The following is a 20,925-nucleotide window of genomic DNA, read 5'->3' on the forward strand; positions in this document are numbered from 1 at the left end:
AACTCCCGGCAGGCAACGTGAGTGACTATCTTCCTTTCTGCCCCCCCTCCCTATTGCCTTCCTCTTCCTCCTCTCCGCGGGTGCCGAACCTCTTGGCCTCACGGTATTTGTAGTTCTTTCTGGATCCGAGATCCTAGCACTCAACGACCGGGAGAGAGTCTGCAAGACTCTAATTCCCAGAGGGCAGAGCGGCAGCTGCGCCTGCGCACTCTCAGTGAGGGCGTGTATGTCTGTGTGTCTGAGGGGAGAGAGAGAGCGAGAGTGAGTGAGTGTGAGTGCTGGGTAGGGTGGTGGCCGTTACGTTCGGGGCAACGGCTACGGCAGTGGAGAAGTAAGAAGAGAAACAACGTCCGGCGCTTCCGCCTTCGCTTAGGAGGAGGAGGAGGAGCTGGTAGGGAAAGGAAAGTGATTCGCCCGGGGCCTGGACTAGAGAGAGTCGGGCTGGTGGGGGTCTGGGCTATGAGCCTTTGAGGGTCGCTTGGGACGCGGAGCGAGACACGAGAGCCGAGAGGTATGTCTCAGCCGCCGCCGCCGCCTCCGCTGCCGCCGCCACCTCCTCCCCCTGAGGCTCCGCAGACTCCGCCGTCCCTGGCGGCGGCGGCTCCTCCGGGGGGGCTCTCGAAACGGAGAGACCGGAGAATCCTCTCCGGGAGCTGCCCGGATCCCAAGTGCCAGGCGCGTCTGTTCTTCCCGGCCTCCGGTTCTGTCAGCATCGAGTGTACCGAGTGCGGACAGCGGCACGAGCAGCAACAGCTGCTGGGGGTGGAGGAGGTGACCGACCCGGACGTAGTGCTACACAACCTGCTGCGGAACGCTCTGCTCGGGGTGACAGGGGCACCCAAGAAGAACACGGAACTGGTAAAGGTGATGGGCCTTTCTAACTACCACTGCAAATTGTTGTCGCCCATATTAGCTCGCTATGGAATGGATAAACAGACAGGCAGGGCTAAGCTTCTCCGGGACATGAACCAGGGTGAACTGTTCGATTGCGCTTTACTAGGGGACCGCGCCTTCCTCATCGAACCAGAGCATGTTAACACGGTGGGCTATGGCAAGGACCGCTCCGGAAGCCTCCTGTATTTGCATGACACTCTTGAGGACATCAAGCGGGCCAATAAAAGCCAGGAATGCCTCATTCCAGTTCACGTGGACGGGGATGGACACTGCTTGGTGCATGCTGTGTCCCGGGCTCTAGTAGGCCGGGAGCTCTTCTGGCATGCCTTGAGAGAGAATCTTAAACAACACTTTCAGCAGCACCTGGCCCAGTATCAAGCCCTGTTCCATGACTTCATTGATGCCGCTGAATGGGAGGACATCATCAACGAGTGTGACCCTTTGTTTGTACCACCTGAGGGTGTTCCTTTGGGCTTGAGGAACATCCACATATTTGGTCTTGCCAATGTATTACATCGCCCTATTATTCTGCTAGATTCTCTCAGTGGCATGAGGAGCTCTGGTGATTATTCAGCTACCTTTCTGCCTGGGCTTATCCCTGCAGAGAAGTGCACAGGGAGAGATGGCCATTTGAACAAACCAATCTGTATTGCATGGAGTAGCTCTGGTAGAAACCATTATATCCCCTTGGTAGGCATTAAAGGGGCTGCTTTGCCCAAATTGCCTATGAATTTGCTGCCTAAAGCGTGGGGTGTGCCTCAGGACCTTATTAAAAAGTACATTAAACTTGAGGAGGATGGTGGTTGTGTTATTGGAGGAGACAGAAGTTTGCAGGATAAATACTTACTTAGGCTTGTTGCTGCTATGGAAGAAGTTTTCATGGACAAACATGGTATCCATCCTAGTTTGGTTGCTGATGTCCATCAGTATTTCTACAGGAGGACTGGGGTGATAGGAGTTCAGCCTGAAGAAGTCACAGCAGCTGCTAAGAAAGCAGTAATGGATAATCGCCTTCACAAATGTTTGCTCTGTGGTGCCCTTTCTGAACTTCATGTTCCTCCAGAGTGGTTGGCTCCAGGAGGGAAACTGTATAACCTGGCAAAAAGTACTCATGGACAGCTGAGGCCTGACAAAAATTATAGCTTTCCCTTGAACAATTTAGTTTGCTCATATGATTCAGTGAAAGATGTTCTGGTACCAGACTATGGATTGAGTAACCTGACAGCTTGTAATTGGTGCCATGGCACATCAGTGCGAAGGGTCAGAGGAGATGGGTCTATTGTATATTTGGATGGGGACAGAACTAATTCTAGGTCCACTGGTGGCAAATGTGGTTGTGGATTCAAACATTTTTGGGATGGTAAAGAGTATGACAATCTACCAGAAGCTTTTCCTATAACTTTGGAATGGGGTGGAAGAGTGGTCAGAGAAACAGTATATTGGTTCCAGTATGAAAGTGATCCATCTTTGAATAGTAATGTTTATGATGTTGCAATGAAACTTGTTACCAAGCACTTTCCAGGTGAATTTGGGAGTGAAATCCTAGTTCAGAAAGTTGTCCACACTATATTGCATCAGACTGCCAAAAAGAATCCTGATGATTATACTCCTGTAAATATAGATGGTGCTCATGCCCAAAGAGTTGGAGATGTACAAGGACAAGAGTCGGAGTCTCAGCTCCCAACTAAAATTATTCTTACCGGACAGAAAACAAAAACTTTGCACAAGGAGGAGTTAAACATGAGTAAAACTGAAAGAACTATTCAACAGAATATTACAGAACAGGCTGCTGTAATGCAGAAACGGAAAACAGAGAAGTTAAAACAAGAACCAAAAGGGCAGCCCAGGACTGTTTCACCTAGTACCATTCGTGATGGTCCATCCTCTGCACCTGCTACCCCTACCAAGGCTCCCTATTCACCAACAACTTCTAAGGAGAAAAAGATCCGAATAACAACTAATGATGGACGACAGTCCATGGTTACACTTAAGTCTTCAACAACCTTTTTTGAACTTCAGGAAAGCATAGCCAGAGAATTTAACATTCCTCCATATTTACAGTGTATTCGATATGGCTTTCCTCCTAAAGAGTTAATGCCACCCCAGGCAGGAATGGAAAAGGAGCCAGTTCCTTTACAGCATGGTGACAGAATTTCAATAGAGATTCTGAAAAGTAAAGCAGAAGGTGGTCAGTCTGCTGCAGCACACTCGGCCCACACTGTGAAACAAGAAGAGATTGCTGTTACTGGTAAACTATCTAAGGAACTTCAGGAGCAAGCTGACAAAGAAATGTACTCCTTGTGTCTTTTAGCAACATTGATGGGTAAGATCATTTTAATCTAGATAGTATTTCTTAATTGTGATTATAATGGCGCTGAGTTTTTGTGTTGTCTTCGTGAAAAAGTCTGGTCATCGTAAAAACTCTTTGATTATATATGTATTTTAGGAGATTATTTTTTTCAGGTTTTTTGTTTTTGTTTTTACAGTTAATGGATATATGTTAGTATGATTCTCTATTGAGTAAATGTTTAGGACAACATAACTAAGAAAGTGAAAGTAGTCCCTTAACTGTCACCAGATTATTTAACTATAACTTACTGTAATTTTTTAATAGCCTTATGATATATATCTATTTAAAACCTTTTAAAATGTTTTCCTCCCTGGGCTCTCTATTGAGCCTGCCCACTTTGTCCCTTTTTCATTTATTTTTAAATTTTCTTTTCCTGCATGTCATGTGATTTCAGGACTTCCTGTTTGATGAATTGCAGTTTCTGGTGTTTATATTCTCACTGCACTCCCACCTAATAGTCTCTGTCCTCCATTTCCTGTTCTTCCTTTCCAGAAGTTCATCACATTTTTATTTGTAATTAGGATTTCTGTTTAAGTAATTTTCTTGCGTAGTGACTCTCTGCCATCAATTGTAACTATTATAACTCATGAGAAATACAAGAAACAGAGGTAAATGCTTAGGAAGCATTTCTTTTTAATAATTCAGCATAAATTAAAAATATCAACCAAATATATAATCTAAAGCTTTAGATGATTTTGGGATATGATCCAATGGTGCACTTTTAACATTATTTTTATTTGCTTAATCTTTGTTTTTAAAATCACTCTTAATATGCTTTACTAAGGCTTAAGGTAGAATTAAAATTTATATTACATATTAGAAGAGCCTTATTTTTGCTGAGATTAGAGGTTTTAACTGGAAAAGTGGTCTGGGTTTTGATTCTCTCTTCTAAGAGTAGTAAATATCAGTGAATTGAGCCTTGACCTACCAAAATGAAGATTATTTATTCCTGGCTTGTTAAATTTGGCTCTAAAAGACCTGTACACGTTTGTAACTTGATATTGATATTGCTGGTTTTATTTTGGCAGATATAGCCATCAAATTGGGGGAGAGTTTTTAGTTTCTTAGAGACTGCATTAAAAAGAGGAAAGATTGTGTGATCTTTGGAGTCAGAAAGGCCTAGAATTTGAATCTTGGCTCCAGTACTTATTAACATAGTGATTCAGACAAGCTGCTTAACTCCCTAATACTTTAGTAGCCTCTTCTCTATAAAATACCCTTTGTAGTTGGTACACAGGGCAACAATAAAATATGCCCAGAACTCTGGGAATTAAATAACATCAGCAGAGAATGGATAAAATTAGATATATGCAGAAGATACTTTAAAAACTGACAATCCTCCAGGTCAAAAAATAGGAAAGAGAAGGTCTTCCTCAATAGAAGATTAACTTTGGAGGATGTGGCTCATCTCTTGTCTAACCTTGGATGCTCAGTTCCTAGTATAGTGCACAGCAGATTGTAGGCACTTTGAAATGTTTTTGATTGGATTAAATAGATGACATTACATGTCTAAAGAAAGTCTGTGTCAGCAGAAATGGAATGGATGGTCAGCATTGAACATTGAAAAAGTTGAAAAGCAGAATTTGGCACTGTTTATACACTGCTGTACAAAGGGAAAAGATACATCATCCGGGGTTCATGAAAATTCTGGTAACTAGAACGGTAATCTCTAGGGGTAGGAATATTTCATTAGTCCTTACCATAGCCTGGCTGAAAGAACTGTATCCCTTTAGTGATTCTGTATTCATCTTCTGAACACTCATTTAACTTTCTGATATAAGTATTAATGTACAGCTGAGAGTGCAGATGAAGATTGCATACACCTAGAAGGTTGTGTTCTCCATTGTAGATAAATAAATTGGCAAAGGTGAGATTATGATCAGTACTCTAAGTCTGGTCAGCATAATAATATATTTTATAATGAAAATTAGTAAAATATATTCTGGTTTATAATTAGTCACTTCTTGAGTTTAGTTTGAGGTTTTTGGACCTAAATATCTGAATGCTAGACTGTGGACTGCAATGAGTTCAACAAGATGATGTCTTCCTGTTACAATCCCTTCCATCTTTGCCTCTAACATTTATGTTAACTGCCCTATAAATCCACACATATGTTTAAATCTTCTATTCCCAACACAAAATTTGAGCATAAAAAGAGTATTTTATTAATTTCATACTGTAGCAATAGAGAGATTTTCTGTTATAAAGTACTAAGAGAGTGCTAGGCCTGTAATCCCTCTATTAAACTTTTTTTTTTTACCTCCAATTTTCTTATAACTGTATTTGAATTATGTAGAAGATAATCTTTTTTTTTCTTTTTTTTTTTTTTTTTTGAGAGAGAGAAATACAAATTGGGGAGGGGGACAGAGGGAGAAAGAATCCTAAGCAGACTCCATGTCCAGCACAGACCCCAATGAAGGGCTCAATCCCATGACCTCGAGACCATGACCTGAGCCAAAATAAAGAGTGGAACACCCAACTGACTGACCCACCCAGGTGCCCCTAGAAGAGATATTCTTAATAAAAGTGATGTGTTGATAAAAATGTCAATTTGGGGAGATATTTAGATACACACAGACATGCACACACATGCATATAACAACCTATGTAAAGAGTGCTGGGGAACTATTGATATTTAGTTGGAGAGGGCTGGAAAATGGAAAATGCAGTGCTTATTTAGAAAATTGCAAATTTCAAAATGCAGAAATTACTTTGTGAATTACCAGATGTGAATTAAGCTGCTGATAGGTTAGTTTAGAAGAATTCATGAAGCCTTTTGCTCTTCGAATAGCTGGCTGCTTCTCATTTAGTTTAGGCTTAAATACCGCCTTAAAGAGGCTTTCTCCTGACCATTATCTAAGGGTTTGAGAGACCCTTGCTAACTGCTTGAAGTAGATCGCCTCTAGCATTGTACCCTGTTCATTTCTCTCATACCCTATTACAAGTTTTTGTTATCTTATTTGTTGGTAGTAATTAATTTGCTTACCCTACTGTATTATAAACTACACGAAGGCAGAGATGGTAGCCTTTTTTATTCACTGATGAATACTTTATCAGTTCGTACATGGCTTGGCACTTACTAGGTGCCAAATAAATGCTTGCTGAATGAATGAATGCAAATTTTTTTCTGCAAAATGAGTGTTTTGCTATGAGCTAGAGATTGTGCTGGAGATATGAAAATGAATGAGACACAGTCCTTGCCTTCTGTAAACTTACCTGCAGGATCTCAACTGAGGGCATTATAATTATTATTTATATCAACAGATGCATCAGTCTTTTGCTCAGTGTGAGCATTCATGGACATAGTCACTTTGAATATATGATGATAGTTTAAAATGAAATAATGTTCTACCTGTAGTAATTCACATTTTAATCTGCTTTATCCAGACTACTTGGAGGTTATTGAACAATTTTTGCAGACTATTATCTTCATTATTTATATGTGAGTGACTTTGACTCTGGCATTACAAGATATGTTATTAAATTTTGTCTTAGATCATTTTTTGGTGGATTTTCTATGTGGTAGGCATGACAGATGGTGTATCATCCATCATAAATTCTAGGCTAATTTCTTTTTTCATAGTATTGCAATAAGTTTCTAGTTAATTTTCTTTTCCAAGAGATAAGACAAATTTGCAAAAAACAGAATCTGTCAGTTCGGAGTTGCTTTAACAGAATTGAGCCACTTGTGATATTTACCTCACTTCACTACAAAGGTTAGCAGCCTTTCAGGAATTGAGAAACTTACTTGATTTTTATATATTTTTTTATTTTCCTAAAAGGTGCATATAGATACATCTTCAGATAAATGTATATTATACATGAATTTATACTATCATACTTTGTTTTTTTTTTTTTTTTGTTTTGTTTTTTTACTATCATACTTTGAAGATTAGGTTAAACATTGATTCTGTTCCTTTATGTATTCAACTACTTTGACACCTTTTATATTCCTTCATATTTTTTTAATTATAAGCTAATATTTTTAAATATTCAAGGAATATGTTAGTTGTCTTTAACATTTTTACTTCCCAGAGAAAATCAGACTGTATGTATGTGTAAACATTTACACACAGGTTTGTGTGCATATATATGATAAATACATCTTTTAATGCTAATGATGCTAAAAGTCATAGGTGCTGGATACTCTTCAGGGACTCAGTCTAAGGAGAGAAACAGACATGCCTTTCTTAGAAATGGTTTTGACTATTGATGAGGTAGCTACATTTTTAGATGGGATGATCTGTAGGAAGGTTGGAGAGATGGCAACAATTATTTCAGCTAATGAATAGCTTTAGGATTATTTCTAGTAGAAACAGTTGCATGTTCCTAGTTTAAATTTATATTTTGGTCAGTTTATTTTATGATCATAGGTACTTCAGATTTTATTTTAAGCATCTTGCAGGGACTCTTTAAAAATATATTTGTTTTTTCTAAGTGTATTTGTTTAGTAATCTCTACACCCAGTGCGGGGTTCAAACTCACGACCCCAAGATCAAGAGTCTTGTTCTCTTCCAACTGAGCCAGCCAGGTGCCCCTAAAAAGATTTCATTTCATTACTTAGCCAGAGAAGAGATCTTGCCATCTATGACAACATGACAATACACATACTATGTTGAATATATTTTATTGTTTACTGTGAAGAAAGATGAATTATAAAGTAAAATTAATTGACTAATAAAAATAAGAGTTAGTATAATATTTCCTAGATGCTTTACCAAGCTATTCCTATTCTCAAAGAGTTTGCTTTCTAATGGAATAGTAGAAAAATACTCCTTTCCTTTTTTTGTAAGATCTATTCTCTTAGTAACTTTCAAACATATAGTATTATTAACCATAGTCACCATGCTGTACATTACATCCCCATGACTTATTTGTTTGAAAACTGGAAGTTTGTAACTAAAAGTCTTTCCCTTTGTTAAAAGGAAAAACCTCGTTTATACTGTTCATTCATATGCATTCATTCAATGAATGTTGAGTGCTACTCTCTTCCCAGCACTGTGTCTGGCCCTGGGAATAGAAAGTCAGTTAGACCCTTGACCTTTTCCTGACTTTGAGAAGCTAGTCGAGAAGGGGAAGCAGAAAAGTACACTAAATTAATCCGCAGTGTGATGAGGGCTGTGGTGCTCATATGCATAGGACTAGCAAGGAGGGTACCTACCTACCTGCTACTGAAGAATCCGAGGAAGTGATGCCTAAATGGAATTTTATTTTATTTTATTTTATTATTTTTTAATTTATTTATGATAGTCACAGAGAGAGAGAGAGGCAGAGACAAGGCAGAGGGAGAAGCAGCCTCCATGCACTGGGAGCCCGACGTGGGACTCGATCCCGAGTCTCCAGGATTGCGCCCTGGGCCAAAGGCAGGCGCCAAACCGCTGCGCCACACTGCTGCGCCACCCAGGGATCCCCCTAAATGGAGTTTTAAAGAATATATAGCAATTATTGACCTTTGGGAACAAGATGAGTTTGGTGTTATTGCTTTGTAAAACTCAAGTTAGGGTACAGTGGAGATGTGAGATAAGAGAATGCAAGGATGACTCTTAGGGTGCCTTGATCTGCCATAAAAAAGAAGCCTTTTTTTTTTTTTTTTTTTTACTTTGTGATTTTGGGGAACCATTCCACGTATAACTCGGAAGGAGGAGGGATTTGAGAACAGGATTGGAGGGAAAATTAGTTAGGAGGCAGTATTGTAGGCAGGAGACAGCCTGAACCAGGGCAGTTGTAGAACTGATGGAGGCAAGTGCAGTATAAAGCCATATGATGCTGATGGGGCACTTGTGCAGAGTGTCATAATTCCTGCTTCCTGATCTCTTTTCTTGGTTCTTTTACCAACAAACATGACTTAGTGGAAGCATTTGTATACCAAAGGAAATAGTTTACCTATTTTTTCCTCCCCACCAGTTGTTGGTGCCATGGATTTCTATAAGAAAAGACTGGATAGTTTTGTCAAATTTGTTGTAACACAATTTGATCTGCGGTAGAGGTTTAACATCAGTGGAAAGGGAAGTATTAAGTTTTAGAATGATACACAGGATTTAAATCCTGGCTCTGCCACTTACAAGCTGTTTGATCTTAGGAGAATTGCTTAAACTCTCTTTGAGTTTTCTTTTCAGTAAAATAGGGCTTTCTTGTGACGAGAAAATGAAACTGTAAAATGCCTGTTCAAAGCTGGGTAGAAAATAGAGGTTTCGATTTATTTATCCTTTCCTTAAAGCAACAGAGTATACATACTCAATGGGGCCACATATTGCTCTGAAGGGAGGTGATGTTTGGTACTTTCAAGAGGGAGAGGGTAAACAAAATTTTTAATGAATAAAACTGATATACTGCAGTACATATAAACATATAAGCAGTATATCTGTAGTATTCAAATGCCATGGAGGTAGGCAGCTTAGGAAAATGTTTAAAAGGGCTTCTTAAGGGGACAGAATGAAAACAAGGTTCATAAACACTCCATTAGAGTTCTTAGAATTCTGCTTGCTTAAATAAGGAATAGTAAGGTATGTAAAACACTAAGGAATGTCATTTTTTTTACTAATATTTAATGGTGGTCAGTTCTGGAGAATTCACTATTTTGAGACCTATTCAGACTTTTACCAAAAAAAATTAAGTGCTACCATATAATTTTTATGTTTTCAAAATAAATTATATTATGAGTATTTTATAAAATACTTAGTACATTTATGGTAACATTGATAATAACTAAATGAAAGGTTATTACCATAGAAATAATTTATCCAAATGAAGTTTAATGATAAGTTCATCAATTAGAACTTTCTATAAGTGGTTAACATTTTGTATTTGGAGGCTTTTATTAATATTCAAAATTTAAAATTAAATTTGTGTGCCTGCCCTTAAATTTAGCCATATTCTGGTAATACTATATCATTAGTGAATAAAGTGTTTATGTGTAAGTAAGTGTTTTAGCTAACTGAAACTAAGTGCCAAGGCTTTTAAAATCTGTAGTCTTTAAACTGATGTACTGAGTAATTCTAGCCAAGTGCCATGCAAATTCATATTTCTGTTTATAAATGTGGGAAGGGGCTAGAGCTCTAAGAGATTGCATGCACATAATGATTAAGCCACATAACTAGTAACCTCCATTCAAAGCTCAGAGTCCATATAATATTCTAGTAGGAAAATTGAAAATTAGCCTTTCTTTGTTAAGATTTAAAAAGTCCTGATTGTAAATGTAGTACATATATATATTATTAGAAATAAAAAAATTATTTCATTATTATACTATTAGAAAATAGTGAAATATAAAGAAACAAAAACATTCCACAAACTAAAAATAACTAATTTTACTTTAAAGATTTATTTATGTTTGGGAGAGGGTAGGGGGTGGAGAGAGAGAGAGAGAATCCTAGGCAGGCTTCACACTGAGCATGGAGCCTGACGATGGAGCTTGACCCCACAATGCTGAGATCATGACGTGAGCCAAAACCCAAGAGTCAGATGCCTAACGACTACACCATCCAGGCACCCTCAAAAGTCACTAATTTTTATGTTCTATCTGTTCTTCATTAACTTTTTGAACAGTGATTATCATTCTTAACTTTTTATTTGAAACTCCTTATTGAAAGTCACTGTCAGGGATCCCTGGGTGGCGCAGCGGTTTGGCACCTGCCTTTGGCCCAGGGTGCGATCCTGGAGACCCGGGATCGAATCCCACATCGGGCTCCTGGTGCATGGAGCCTGCTTCTCCCTCTGCCTATGTCTCTGCCTCTCTCTCTCTCTGTGACTATCATAAAAAAAAAAAAAAGAAAGAAAGTCACTGTCAAAGGATGTTCTTTTTTTTTTTTTTAAAGATTTTATTTATTTATTCATGAGAGACACACAGAGAGAGGTAGAGACATAGGCAAAGGAAGAAGCAGGCTCCATGCAGGGAACCCGATGCAGGACTCAATTCCGGGGCCCCAGGATCACGCCCTGAGCCAAAGGCAGATGCTCAACCACTGAGCCACCCAGACATCCCTCTAAGGATGTTCTTAAAAAAATGTTTTTGTGAAATGGTCGTTTGCTTGTAGGCATTTTGTAGACTTCTAAAGGTTATTCTAAATTTCTTCAACAAGGCATTTCCCCCTAAATTTCTATTTTAAAAAAGTCCACTTCGGAACAACACAATACAACATTACTTATCTTCAGTCTACCTATTTACTTTTCTTCCTAGATTTTTCCATTTATTTTCATTTGGTTTTAACATAAATATAGATAGAATACACAAATCTGTATTCTACTGGTTAAACATAAATATCTTTCCATAACCTTCTCTGTTGGTCTAGTTCAAGGTTGTGAACTACTTTTCCTTTGAGTTGGATTGAGTTTTCAGAGACATTTTAATATGCACAGTATTGACTCACAGTTTTAAAGACAATTTTCAGTTAGTTCCTACATTGAAAATTTGGGAGAATTCACATGAAAAACCTAGGTTTTTGCTTCTGAAAAGCCATAGGATCTTAAAACATTGGGCCTACACTCTCCTATGATAGCACTTGGCAGTGGCTGCCACCTTTAGATGGACCATGGATTCTCTAGTTTACCAGATAGTCCCATCACTCCATATTGTCTCTTTATGTTATACTAAACTGCATCACTCATTTAAGTCATCTACCTTGCAGTCTCTGCTTGAGGTTATCATTAAGCAACCCTGGGTTGAACTCTTTTGTTTGTTGCTGATTCTATATCTGTTTTTATTTTATAGGAGAAGATGTATGGTCTTATGCAAAGGGTCTTCCTCACATGTTCCAGCAGGGCGGAGTATTCTACAATATTATGAAGAAAACCATGGGTATAGTTAATATCTGATTTTATTCTTAGATAATATCTCCACTTAGGCTATTGTAAGATTAAGAAATGTCAGTATTCTTCTAAAGCTATATCCAACATTACTTTCTGGTATGTATTTTTCTTTAGCCGTCTTCCTAGTTAAAGTGGGTTATTATCCTGATATGGTCATCTCTGTTTTCTGTCGTATTACTAAAAAGTCTCCTGTTACTTTCTTGCTCCTATTTTCTCATTAAATTATGTATATAATTCTTCATAGCTAAAGACAAATTGTGAAATTAGAAGCAGATTTGGTTATAATGCTAGTGACTGTACCAGAACCAGATAATATGGTATTTTTGTTGTTGTTGTTATGTTTTGGCTATTTTTATTTACATACCTTAGTGTTTTCAGGACTTTAAGAAATAGCTCATTTTATGTTTAATTTCTTTTCACATTGTATTTATGTTTGTAAAGATATGTGAAAGTATACAATGTGTATCTTCAGAATTTTAAGGTCTTAAGAAAATGGTTGGCAGTGTGTGTGTTTGGACGTTAAATGTTTTTTCAGAGATTTGATGTGAATGATTTTGGCGTCAGACTTTATCACTCTAGCTTTTTCATTTTTTCACCTACCTGACCTCTCTAGACATTTTTTTCTGACCTCTCTAGACATTAACTGCAAAATCACTATTTATGGTTTTTATCTCTTACGTACCTTTCTAAAAAAAAAAAACAAACCAACTTGACTGTTGTAGAAATATTCAAACATATATAAAAGTATCAGGAATAATATAATGAACCCCATTTACCCACCACTCAGCTTCAATAATTATTAGTACTCATGAATACTTAGTGTTTACTAGGTATATAGCACTTTATACCTATGATTATCTATCTACCTCTCAGTCGTCTACATAGCTATCAATCATCTACTTAGAAAGACTGAGACAGAGATGCAGAGACAAAGACATCACACCTACATGTATTTTCCAAAGATCAAAACAGCTTTCTTTTAATCACTCTAGCTAATCTAATTGAGTAAGTATTCAGAGATGAAATAAAATCATAGCTGTTCACTTACAGGTCTCTGGTGACATAGAGTGATTATTTCTTTTAATCACTCTAGCTAATCTAATGGAGTAAGTATTCAGAGATGAAATAAAATCATAGCTCTTCACTTATAGGTCACTGGTGACATAGAGTGATTATAGAATTATATGCATCTCTGAATGTTTAGTTACTCAGTCAAAGGTGCAAACATTTTAGAAAGGGCAAACCTAGTGGAACCTTGGAAAAAGAACTCAGAGAAATAAAGAATTTAATGAAACTTTAGAGAAACCATCAATTTGAGTATAGACTAAAATGAAATTCATTGACAACAAAGGGAAGATTGAGGAAAGAGATGATTAGAAATGGGAAGAGCAAAACTCAGGTGAGCCTAATCAAATAGGAGTTCCCAATGTAAGTAATCAACATGCTGTAATCAGCAATGTTGTTACATTGCATAAGAAATGTGTTACAACTGCAGGACAGCAGGGCTGGACTCTTTTCTCATGGAGCATAGATTTCACTTCATCTGATGCTAATTACCTTTCAGAGTCAATAGAAGATCATCTGTGGAAGCTGAGTCCTTTCAATAATGATCCAGAAGTAGTGGGCACAGATCCTCAGCAGAATCTGCTTACCCTTTCTGAGACCTGTATAGAGTCACATATGTTACCCTTTTAACAATTTGATATTTAGGTTCACTTTGCATTTTGCCTGAAAATGAGAATTTTCATTGTGATTACATTAAATAAATGTATAAGAATAATTACATTAAATATGTTATTAGTAAATACCAGTTGTTTAAAAAATGCTTTCCTAAAGGGATATTGTAAGCATGAACATTTAAAATCTTAACTGAGTTGCTCTTAGTGCAACTATGGAAAAGGTATAATAGCCTTGACAAATGTTGCTTAGTAACTGACCATCAGTTATTAGTTTCATCAGTGCCACAGAAAAAGATGAATTACTGTGTAGTAGGGCCAAGGAAATAAGGACCCATCTTCTTGAGGTTCAGTCTTAAGATCCTGTGACACAACAATGTCACCTGTAAGAATATATCGTAAAGAAATAGTAAAGAAAGCAAATGCATACAGATAACCAACCATTCCAATGTTGTTTGTAGTAGGAAAAAGAGTGGAAACAAAATATAGTTCCTCTAAACAAAAGAAATGTGATAAAATTTTTTAAATAAAATAAAATAATTGTACATCCACTTTATGGATGTAGTGACTAAAATGAAGCTTTTGAAAATCATTAATGACATGGGAAAATATTTACATATAAGGTTTAATGAAAAGTTATTATACAAAGTCAATAGGATATAACACTAGTTAAAAATATTCTGTATATGTAATGTAATGCATATGCGGTAAAAAAGCTTAAATTTTTTTGAAAAAAAAAATCAGTACATTTCTATTCCCCTCAACTAGACTATTTTAAAATAAATCCCAGATATAATTACATCTATAAGAACTTCAATATGTATCTCTAAAAGTAAGAACTCTTTTTTTAAAAAGTACAATATGATTATCACATATGAAAAATATGAAAAATAATGTTTAAAACATGACCAAATACCCAGTGTTTACAATTCCTTGATTTTTTATTGTCTTGAAAAAAAATTTTTTTTTTCTTTCGGTTTATTTGAATCCGGGACCAAAGAATGGCTGGCTGACTGGTTTCCTTCCCATCTTCCTAGATCCTATTTTTCTTCCTTCTTTCGTTCCTTCCTTTGACATGGTTCTTGAAGCATAATTTGCATATAGCAAAATTTACCTTTTGTAGGTATAAAGTATATGAATTATTACAAACATATATAGCCATGTAGCCACTACCACAATCAAGATATAGAATATTGCCATCATTCCAAAAAGTTGCCTTGTGTGCCTTTCTAATTAATCTCTTACTCCTATCCCCAGGCTTTGACAACCACTGATTTTGTTTGTCTCTTTATGTTTGCCATTTTCATATCAGCATATAAATGGATTAATACAACCTTTTGTGTCTGACTTCTTTGCTAAAGCACAGGTGTTGGCAAATTACTGACCATGGGCCATATCAGGCCTGCTGCCTTACTGTATATAAGGTTTTATCAGACATAGAAAAAAAAAAAAGAACAGCCACACTCATGTTTACATATTGTATACGGCTGCTTTCATACTACAGTGGCAGAATTGAATAGTTTTCGACAGAGACTATAATGGTATGAAAACCTAAAGTATTTACTGTGTTGCTCCATTACAGAAAAAATTTGCCAATTTCTGTTTAACCTAATGCTTTTGAGATTTGTCAATCTGGTTGCATGTATTAGTTTATTCTTTCTTATAGCTGAGTAGTATTCCATTGTATGGATGTATCATACTTTTAAAAATCTAAAACTGATTGAAGGACATTTGGGTGATTTTCAGTTTTGGGCTCCTATGAATAAAGTCACTATAAACATTTGTGTATAGGTCTTTGTGTGTGGAAATATGTTTCATTTCCCTTTTGTAAATACTGTGGAGTGGGATTGCTGAGTTATATGGTAAGTATATGCTTGTCTTTATAAGAAACTTCCAAACCATTTTCCAAAGTAGCTGGACCATTTTGTATTCCTTAGCACTATATTAGAGTTCCAGTTGCTCTGTTCCTTACCAGTACTTGGTAGTGTCAGTTGTTTTTAAAACTATTTTAATAGGTTTATAGTACTATCTTGTAGTGCTTTTAATTTGCATTTCCCTAATGACTAATGATGTTGAGCATCTTCTCATGTACTTTTTTGCTTCCTTCTTCTTTTGCTTATTTTTAAGTTAGTTTGAATCTTTTTTTAGTTGAATTTTGAGAGTTCTTTATATAGTCTGGGCACACATCCTTTATCAGGTGTTTTGCAAATATTTTCTCCCAGTTTATAATTTGTCTTTTCATTCTCTTAACAGTATCTTCTGAAGATCAGAGACTTCTAATTTTGATAACTAGTTTGACATTTTTTTCTTTTATACTTTTTATGCCATATTAAAAAAATCTTTGCCTAATTAAAGGTGACAAAAATTTTCTTCTATGTTTTCTTCTAGCAGTTTTGTAGTTTTAGGTTTGTATTTAGGTTTATGGTCTATTTCAGGTTTTTTTTTTAATATGTTACAAGTTATCAGTTGAGGTTCATTTTTTTTATGTATGGATACCCAATTGTTCCAGCACTGTTTGTCAAAAAAAAAGTATACCATATCTGTTAAATCAGTTGACAAAAAAAAAAAAAAAATCAGTTGACCATGGATCATATATTTATCATGCACTTGAAAAAGGTAAATTATATGCAAAATATAGTGTCTGTAAAATTATTTAAAAAATCAATTGACCATATTACGTGTGGGTCTATTTTTAGAAACTTTTATTTGTTGATCTGTCTCTCTTTTTACCAATAACTAGTCTTGATTACAGTACCATTAAAGTAATTCTTGAAATCAGTTAGTATGAGTCCTCCATCTTTATATTTTCTATTTTTTTGAAGTTTGTATTTAAATTCTAGTTAACATACAGTGTAATATTAGTTTCAGATGTACAATATAATGATTCAACACTTTCAAAGAACACTGGGTGCTCATCACAAGTGCACTTCTTCATCCCCATCACCTATTTAACCCATCCCCCCAATGCCCTCCCCTCTAGTAACCATTAGTTTGCTGTCTATAGTTACAGGTCTATTTCTTGATTTCCTCTCTCTCTTTCTCTCTCTCTCTCTCTCTCTCCACCCCCCGTCCCTTCCTCCCTCCCTCCCTCTCTCTCCCTTCCTCTTCCCCCCTTTTCCCCCTTTGCCTATTTGTTTTTTTTAAGTTTTTTAAAAAAGATTTTATTTATTTATTTATTCATGAGAGATAGAGGTAGAGGGGGCGGAGACACAGGCAGAGTGAGAAGCAGGCTCCATGCAGGGAGCCTGATGTGGGACTCAATCCTGGGACTCCAGGATCACGCCCTGGGCCAAAGGCAGGTGCTAAACTGCTGAGCCACCCAGGGATCCCCTGCTCATTTGTTTTGTTTCTTAAATCCCACGTAAGTAAAATCAAAAGGTGTTTGTCATTCTTTACCTTATTTCACTTAGCATAATACTCTCTAGCTCCATTCATGTCATTGAAAACATTTTATTCTTTCCCAAAAAAAATTTTTGGGTATTCTAGGTGCTTTGCTTATCCATATAAATTTTAGAATCAACTTGTCAGTTCCTACGAAAAAGTCTACTGGGATTTTTATTGTGAATTGTTGACTCTATATCAAATTGAGGATAAATGGTATTTTTACAACATCGAATCTTCTAATTCATGAAAACATTGTATTTCTCCACTTACTTGTTTTCTTTAATTTCTCATCAAAATTTTGTAATTTTCAGCATTCAATTCTTACATATCCTTTGTTAGATTCATACCTAAATATTTCATGTTTGGGGAATGCTACTTTATTATTATTTTTTTATGGGAATGCTATTTTAAAAGATGGTTTTTTAAAGTTCCAATTTCCTGGGGGCACCTGGGTGGCACAATTGGTTAAGTATTGGACTCTTGGTTTTGACTCAGGTCATGATCTCAGCTCAGGGTTGTAGGATCGAGCCCTGATGTTGGGCTCTGCACTCAGTGTCAAGTCTGCTTAGGATTCTCTCCCTCTCTTTCTATCTGCCCTTCCCCGTTCTCTCTTGCTCTCTCTCAAGTAAATAAATAAATGTTTTTTTTAAAAATTCCAATTTCTTTTTGTTCTTTGCTAGTGCATAGAAAATAAGCTAGGTTTTTATGCTTTGACCTTGTATCCTATAATCTTGCTAAATGCACATATTCTAGGGATGCCTGAGTGGCTCAGTGGTTGAGCACCAGGGCATGATCCCAGGGTCCTGAGATTGAGTTCTGCATCACTTCTCCCTCTGCCTGTGTCTCTGCCTCTCTCTCTCTGTCTCTCTCATGAATAAAAAAATAAAATCTTAAAAAAAAATAAATGCACATATTCTAGTAGCTTTTTAGCAGATTCTGTGGGATTGTCTAGGTAGGTCATCATGTCTTTTGCAAATAAAAGACAGCCTTATTTCTTCCTTTTCAGTCAGTATGCCTTATATTTCTTTCTCTTGCTTTATTGCACTGGCTGTAAGTTCATTGCTGAATAGATACGGTGAGAACAGATATCCTTGCCTTATTCCTGATTTTCAGGGGAAAGCATTCAGCCTGTAGTTTTTTCAGAAATGCCCTTTATCAGGTTATTCTATTGATAGTATACTGAAAGTTTGTATTTTGAATGGATGTTAAATTTTATCAGGTACTCTTTTCCTGCATCTATTGAAACGATCTTATGGTTTTTCTTAATTTATTGGTAAGGTGAATTACATTGATTGATTTTTGGATGTTGAATTTGATCAGGTGCTTTCTTCCAGGATCTTTTGAAATGATCTTATGGTTTTTCTCTTGAGTTTATTAGTAGAGGGTGAATTACATTGATTGATTTTTGGAACTGACTTTGCATGCTGGATTCAAATCACTAGTATTTTGGTGAGAGATTTGCAACTGTGTTCATGGGGTATAATGGTATATACTTTTCTTATAATGACTGTTTAATCAGGGTAATGTTGGCTTCATAAAATAGAGTTAGCAAGTGTTTATTCTTCGTTTTCTGGTAGGTTTTGTAATACTTTGATACAATTATTTCTTAACTGGTAGAATCTACTAGTGAAGGCATCTGGGCTTGGAGTTTTCTTTGTGGAACAGTTTTTAGCTATGAATTTAATTTCTTTAATAGAATCCTCTTAAGGTTATGTTTTTTTTTCTTGGGTAAGCTTTGTTAGTTTAGTCTTTCAAGAAATCTCTCCATTTCATCCAAGGTAACAATTTTGTTGGCATAAAATTGTTCAGAATATTTCTTTACTGTTCATTTAACATCTGTAGAGTCTGTGCTCTTTCATTTCTGATACGGGAAATTTGTGCCTCTCTTGTTTTGCTGACCAATCCAGCTAATGGTTTATCAGTTTTATTGATCTTTTTAAAGAACAAGCTTTTGGTTTCAGAGGTTTTCTCTATTTTTCTGATTTCAGTTTGATTGAAACTGCCCTTACGTTTATTTTTTCCTTCTTTATGCTTGCTTTGGGTTTAATTTGCCCTTTTCTTTCTAGTTTATGTTGAAGCTTAGATTATTGTTTATAAATTGTTTTGTTTTCTAATAAAAGCGTTAAAGCTATAAATGTCTCTCTTAAGCATCCTCCCCCCCTTATTTTTGAATCCTTTTCTTTTTACTTTATATTTTTACTTTATTCTTTTTTTTTTTTTTTTTTTTTTACTTTATTCTATATCCTGAATTATATTGATAACAGGTAATGGGGTTTTTAAAGGTTAGTTTTTAATTAGGATTGAGTAATGGTGTTCTGAGTAATGAGGGTAAGTATGCACGAAATGAAACTGAATGTAACTTCCCTCATGTGTTTTTTGTCGGGGGGGGGGTGGATGGTTGTGGGGATGACTCTTGATTATTTACTAAATAGCCTTGTTTCTGGTTTGAAATTACTATTTTTTAAACATTTTATTTATTTATTCATGAGAGACACAGAGAGGCAGAGACACAGGCAGAGGCAGAAGTAGGTTCCATGAAGGGAGCCCAATGTGAGACTTGATCCTGGGACTCCAGAATCACGCCCTGGGCTGAAGGCAGGCACCAAACCACTGAACCACCCAGGCATCCCGTAGTTTGAAATTATTTTTATTTTTATTTATTTTTTAAAAATTTTATTTATTTATTCATGAGAGACAGAGAGACAGACAGACAGACAGACAGAGACCCAGGCAGAGGAGAAGCAGGCTCCATGCAGGGAGCCTGACATGGGACTCGATCCCGGTCTCCAGGATCAGGCCCTGGGCTGAAGGCAGCCCTAAACCGCTGAGCCACCCAGGCTGCCCTAAAAGAACTGTTTTTAAAACAAATGGTCCTGAGACAACTGGATACTTATATACAAAAGAATGAAGTTTTGACTTCTACTTCACACCAAATAAAAAAATTAACTCAAAATGTATCCACCACCTGAATATAGGAGTTAATACTAGAAAACTTTTAGGAAAAACATGGGCATAGAACTTCTTGACTTTGGATTTGGCAAAAACTCATTAGATATGACACCAAAAGTACAAGCAACAACAGAAAAAAAATAAAAAGCAAACTTTTGTTCTGTAAAGAACACTATCAAGAAAGTGAAAAGACAGTGGCATTTGGGTAGTTCAGTGGTTAAGCATCTATCTGACTCTTTCTTTCGGCTCAGGTCATGATCTCAGGGTTGTGAGATCGAGCCCCATGTTATGCCCTATCTGAGCAAGGGGCCTGTTTAAGATTACCTCTCTCTGTGCTGTCTCTCTTTAAAAAAAAAAAAAAAGAAAAGAAAAGAAAAAGTGAAAAGACAACTCACAGAATGAGAGAAAAATTTTGCAAATTATGTATCTGATAATAGATTTGTATCTCAAATATAAAAAACTTATCAGGGGCATCCCGAGTGGCTCAGCAGTTTAGCGCCTCCTTCAGCCCAGGGCGTGATCCTGGAGACCCGGGATTGAAGTCCCACATCGGCCTCCCTGCATGGAGCCTGCTTCTCCCTCTGCCTGTGTCTCTCTCATAAATAAATAAATAAATAAATAAATAAATAAATAAATAAATAAATAAAATCTTAAAAAAAATAAAAATAAACTCATCAGTTAAAAGGCAAATAACCTGATTAAAAAATGGGCAAAGGATCTGAACAGACATTTCTCCATAGAAAATATATAAATGGTCATTGAATACATGAACCGATGTTTAGATGCTCAGCATCATTAACCATCAGAGAAATGCAAATAAAAACCACAATGACATAGTACTTCACACTCATATCTGGATATAATCAA

At 36.5% G+C, this 20,925-nt stretch overlaps 1 protein-coding gene across 2 annotated transcripts in view; it reads left to right on the forward strand.

Annotated features, from left to right (window-relative positions):
- Positions 1-205: 205 nt before the first annotated feature.
- Positions 206-20,925, forward strand: part of VCPIP1 (valosin containing protein interacting protein 1) — a 30,444-nt gene continuing 9,724 nt past the window's right edge. Inside the window, exons 1-2 of one of the 2 annotated variants that reach the window (XM_072804391.1) lie at positions 206-3,217; positions 11,952-12,038. In XM_072804391.1, the coding sequence (XP_072660492.1) occupies positions 514-3,217; positions 11,952-12,038 (2,791 nt within the window). In that variant the 5' untranslated portion in view covers positions 206-513. The remainder of the gene's footprint in view (positions 3,218-11,951; positions 12,039-20,925) is intronic. The other variant, XM_072804392.1, reaches the window with a different exon arrangement.

Source organism: Canis lupus, chromosome 28 (genome assembly GCF_048164855.1).
Source record: "Canis lupus baileyi chromosome 28, mCanLup2.hap1, whole genome shotgun sequence".
NCBI lineage: Eukaryota > Metazoa > Chordata > Mammalia > Carnivora > Canidae > Canis > Canis lupus.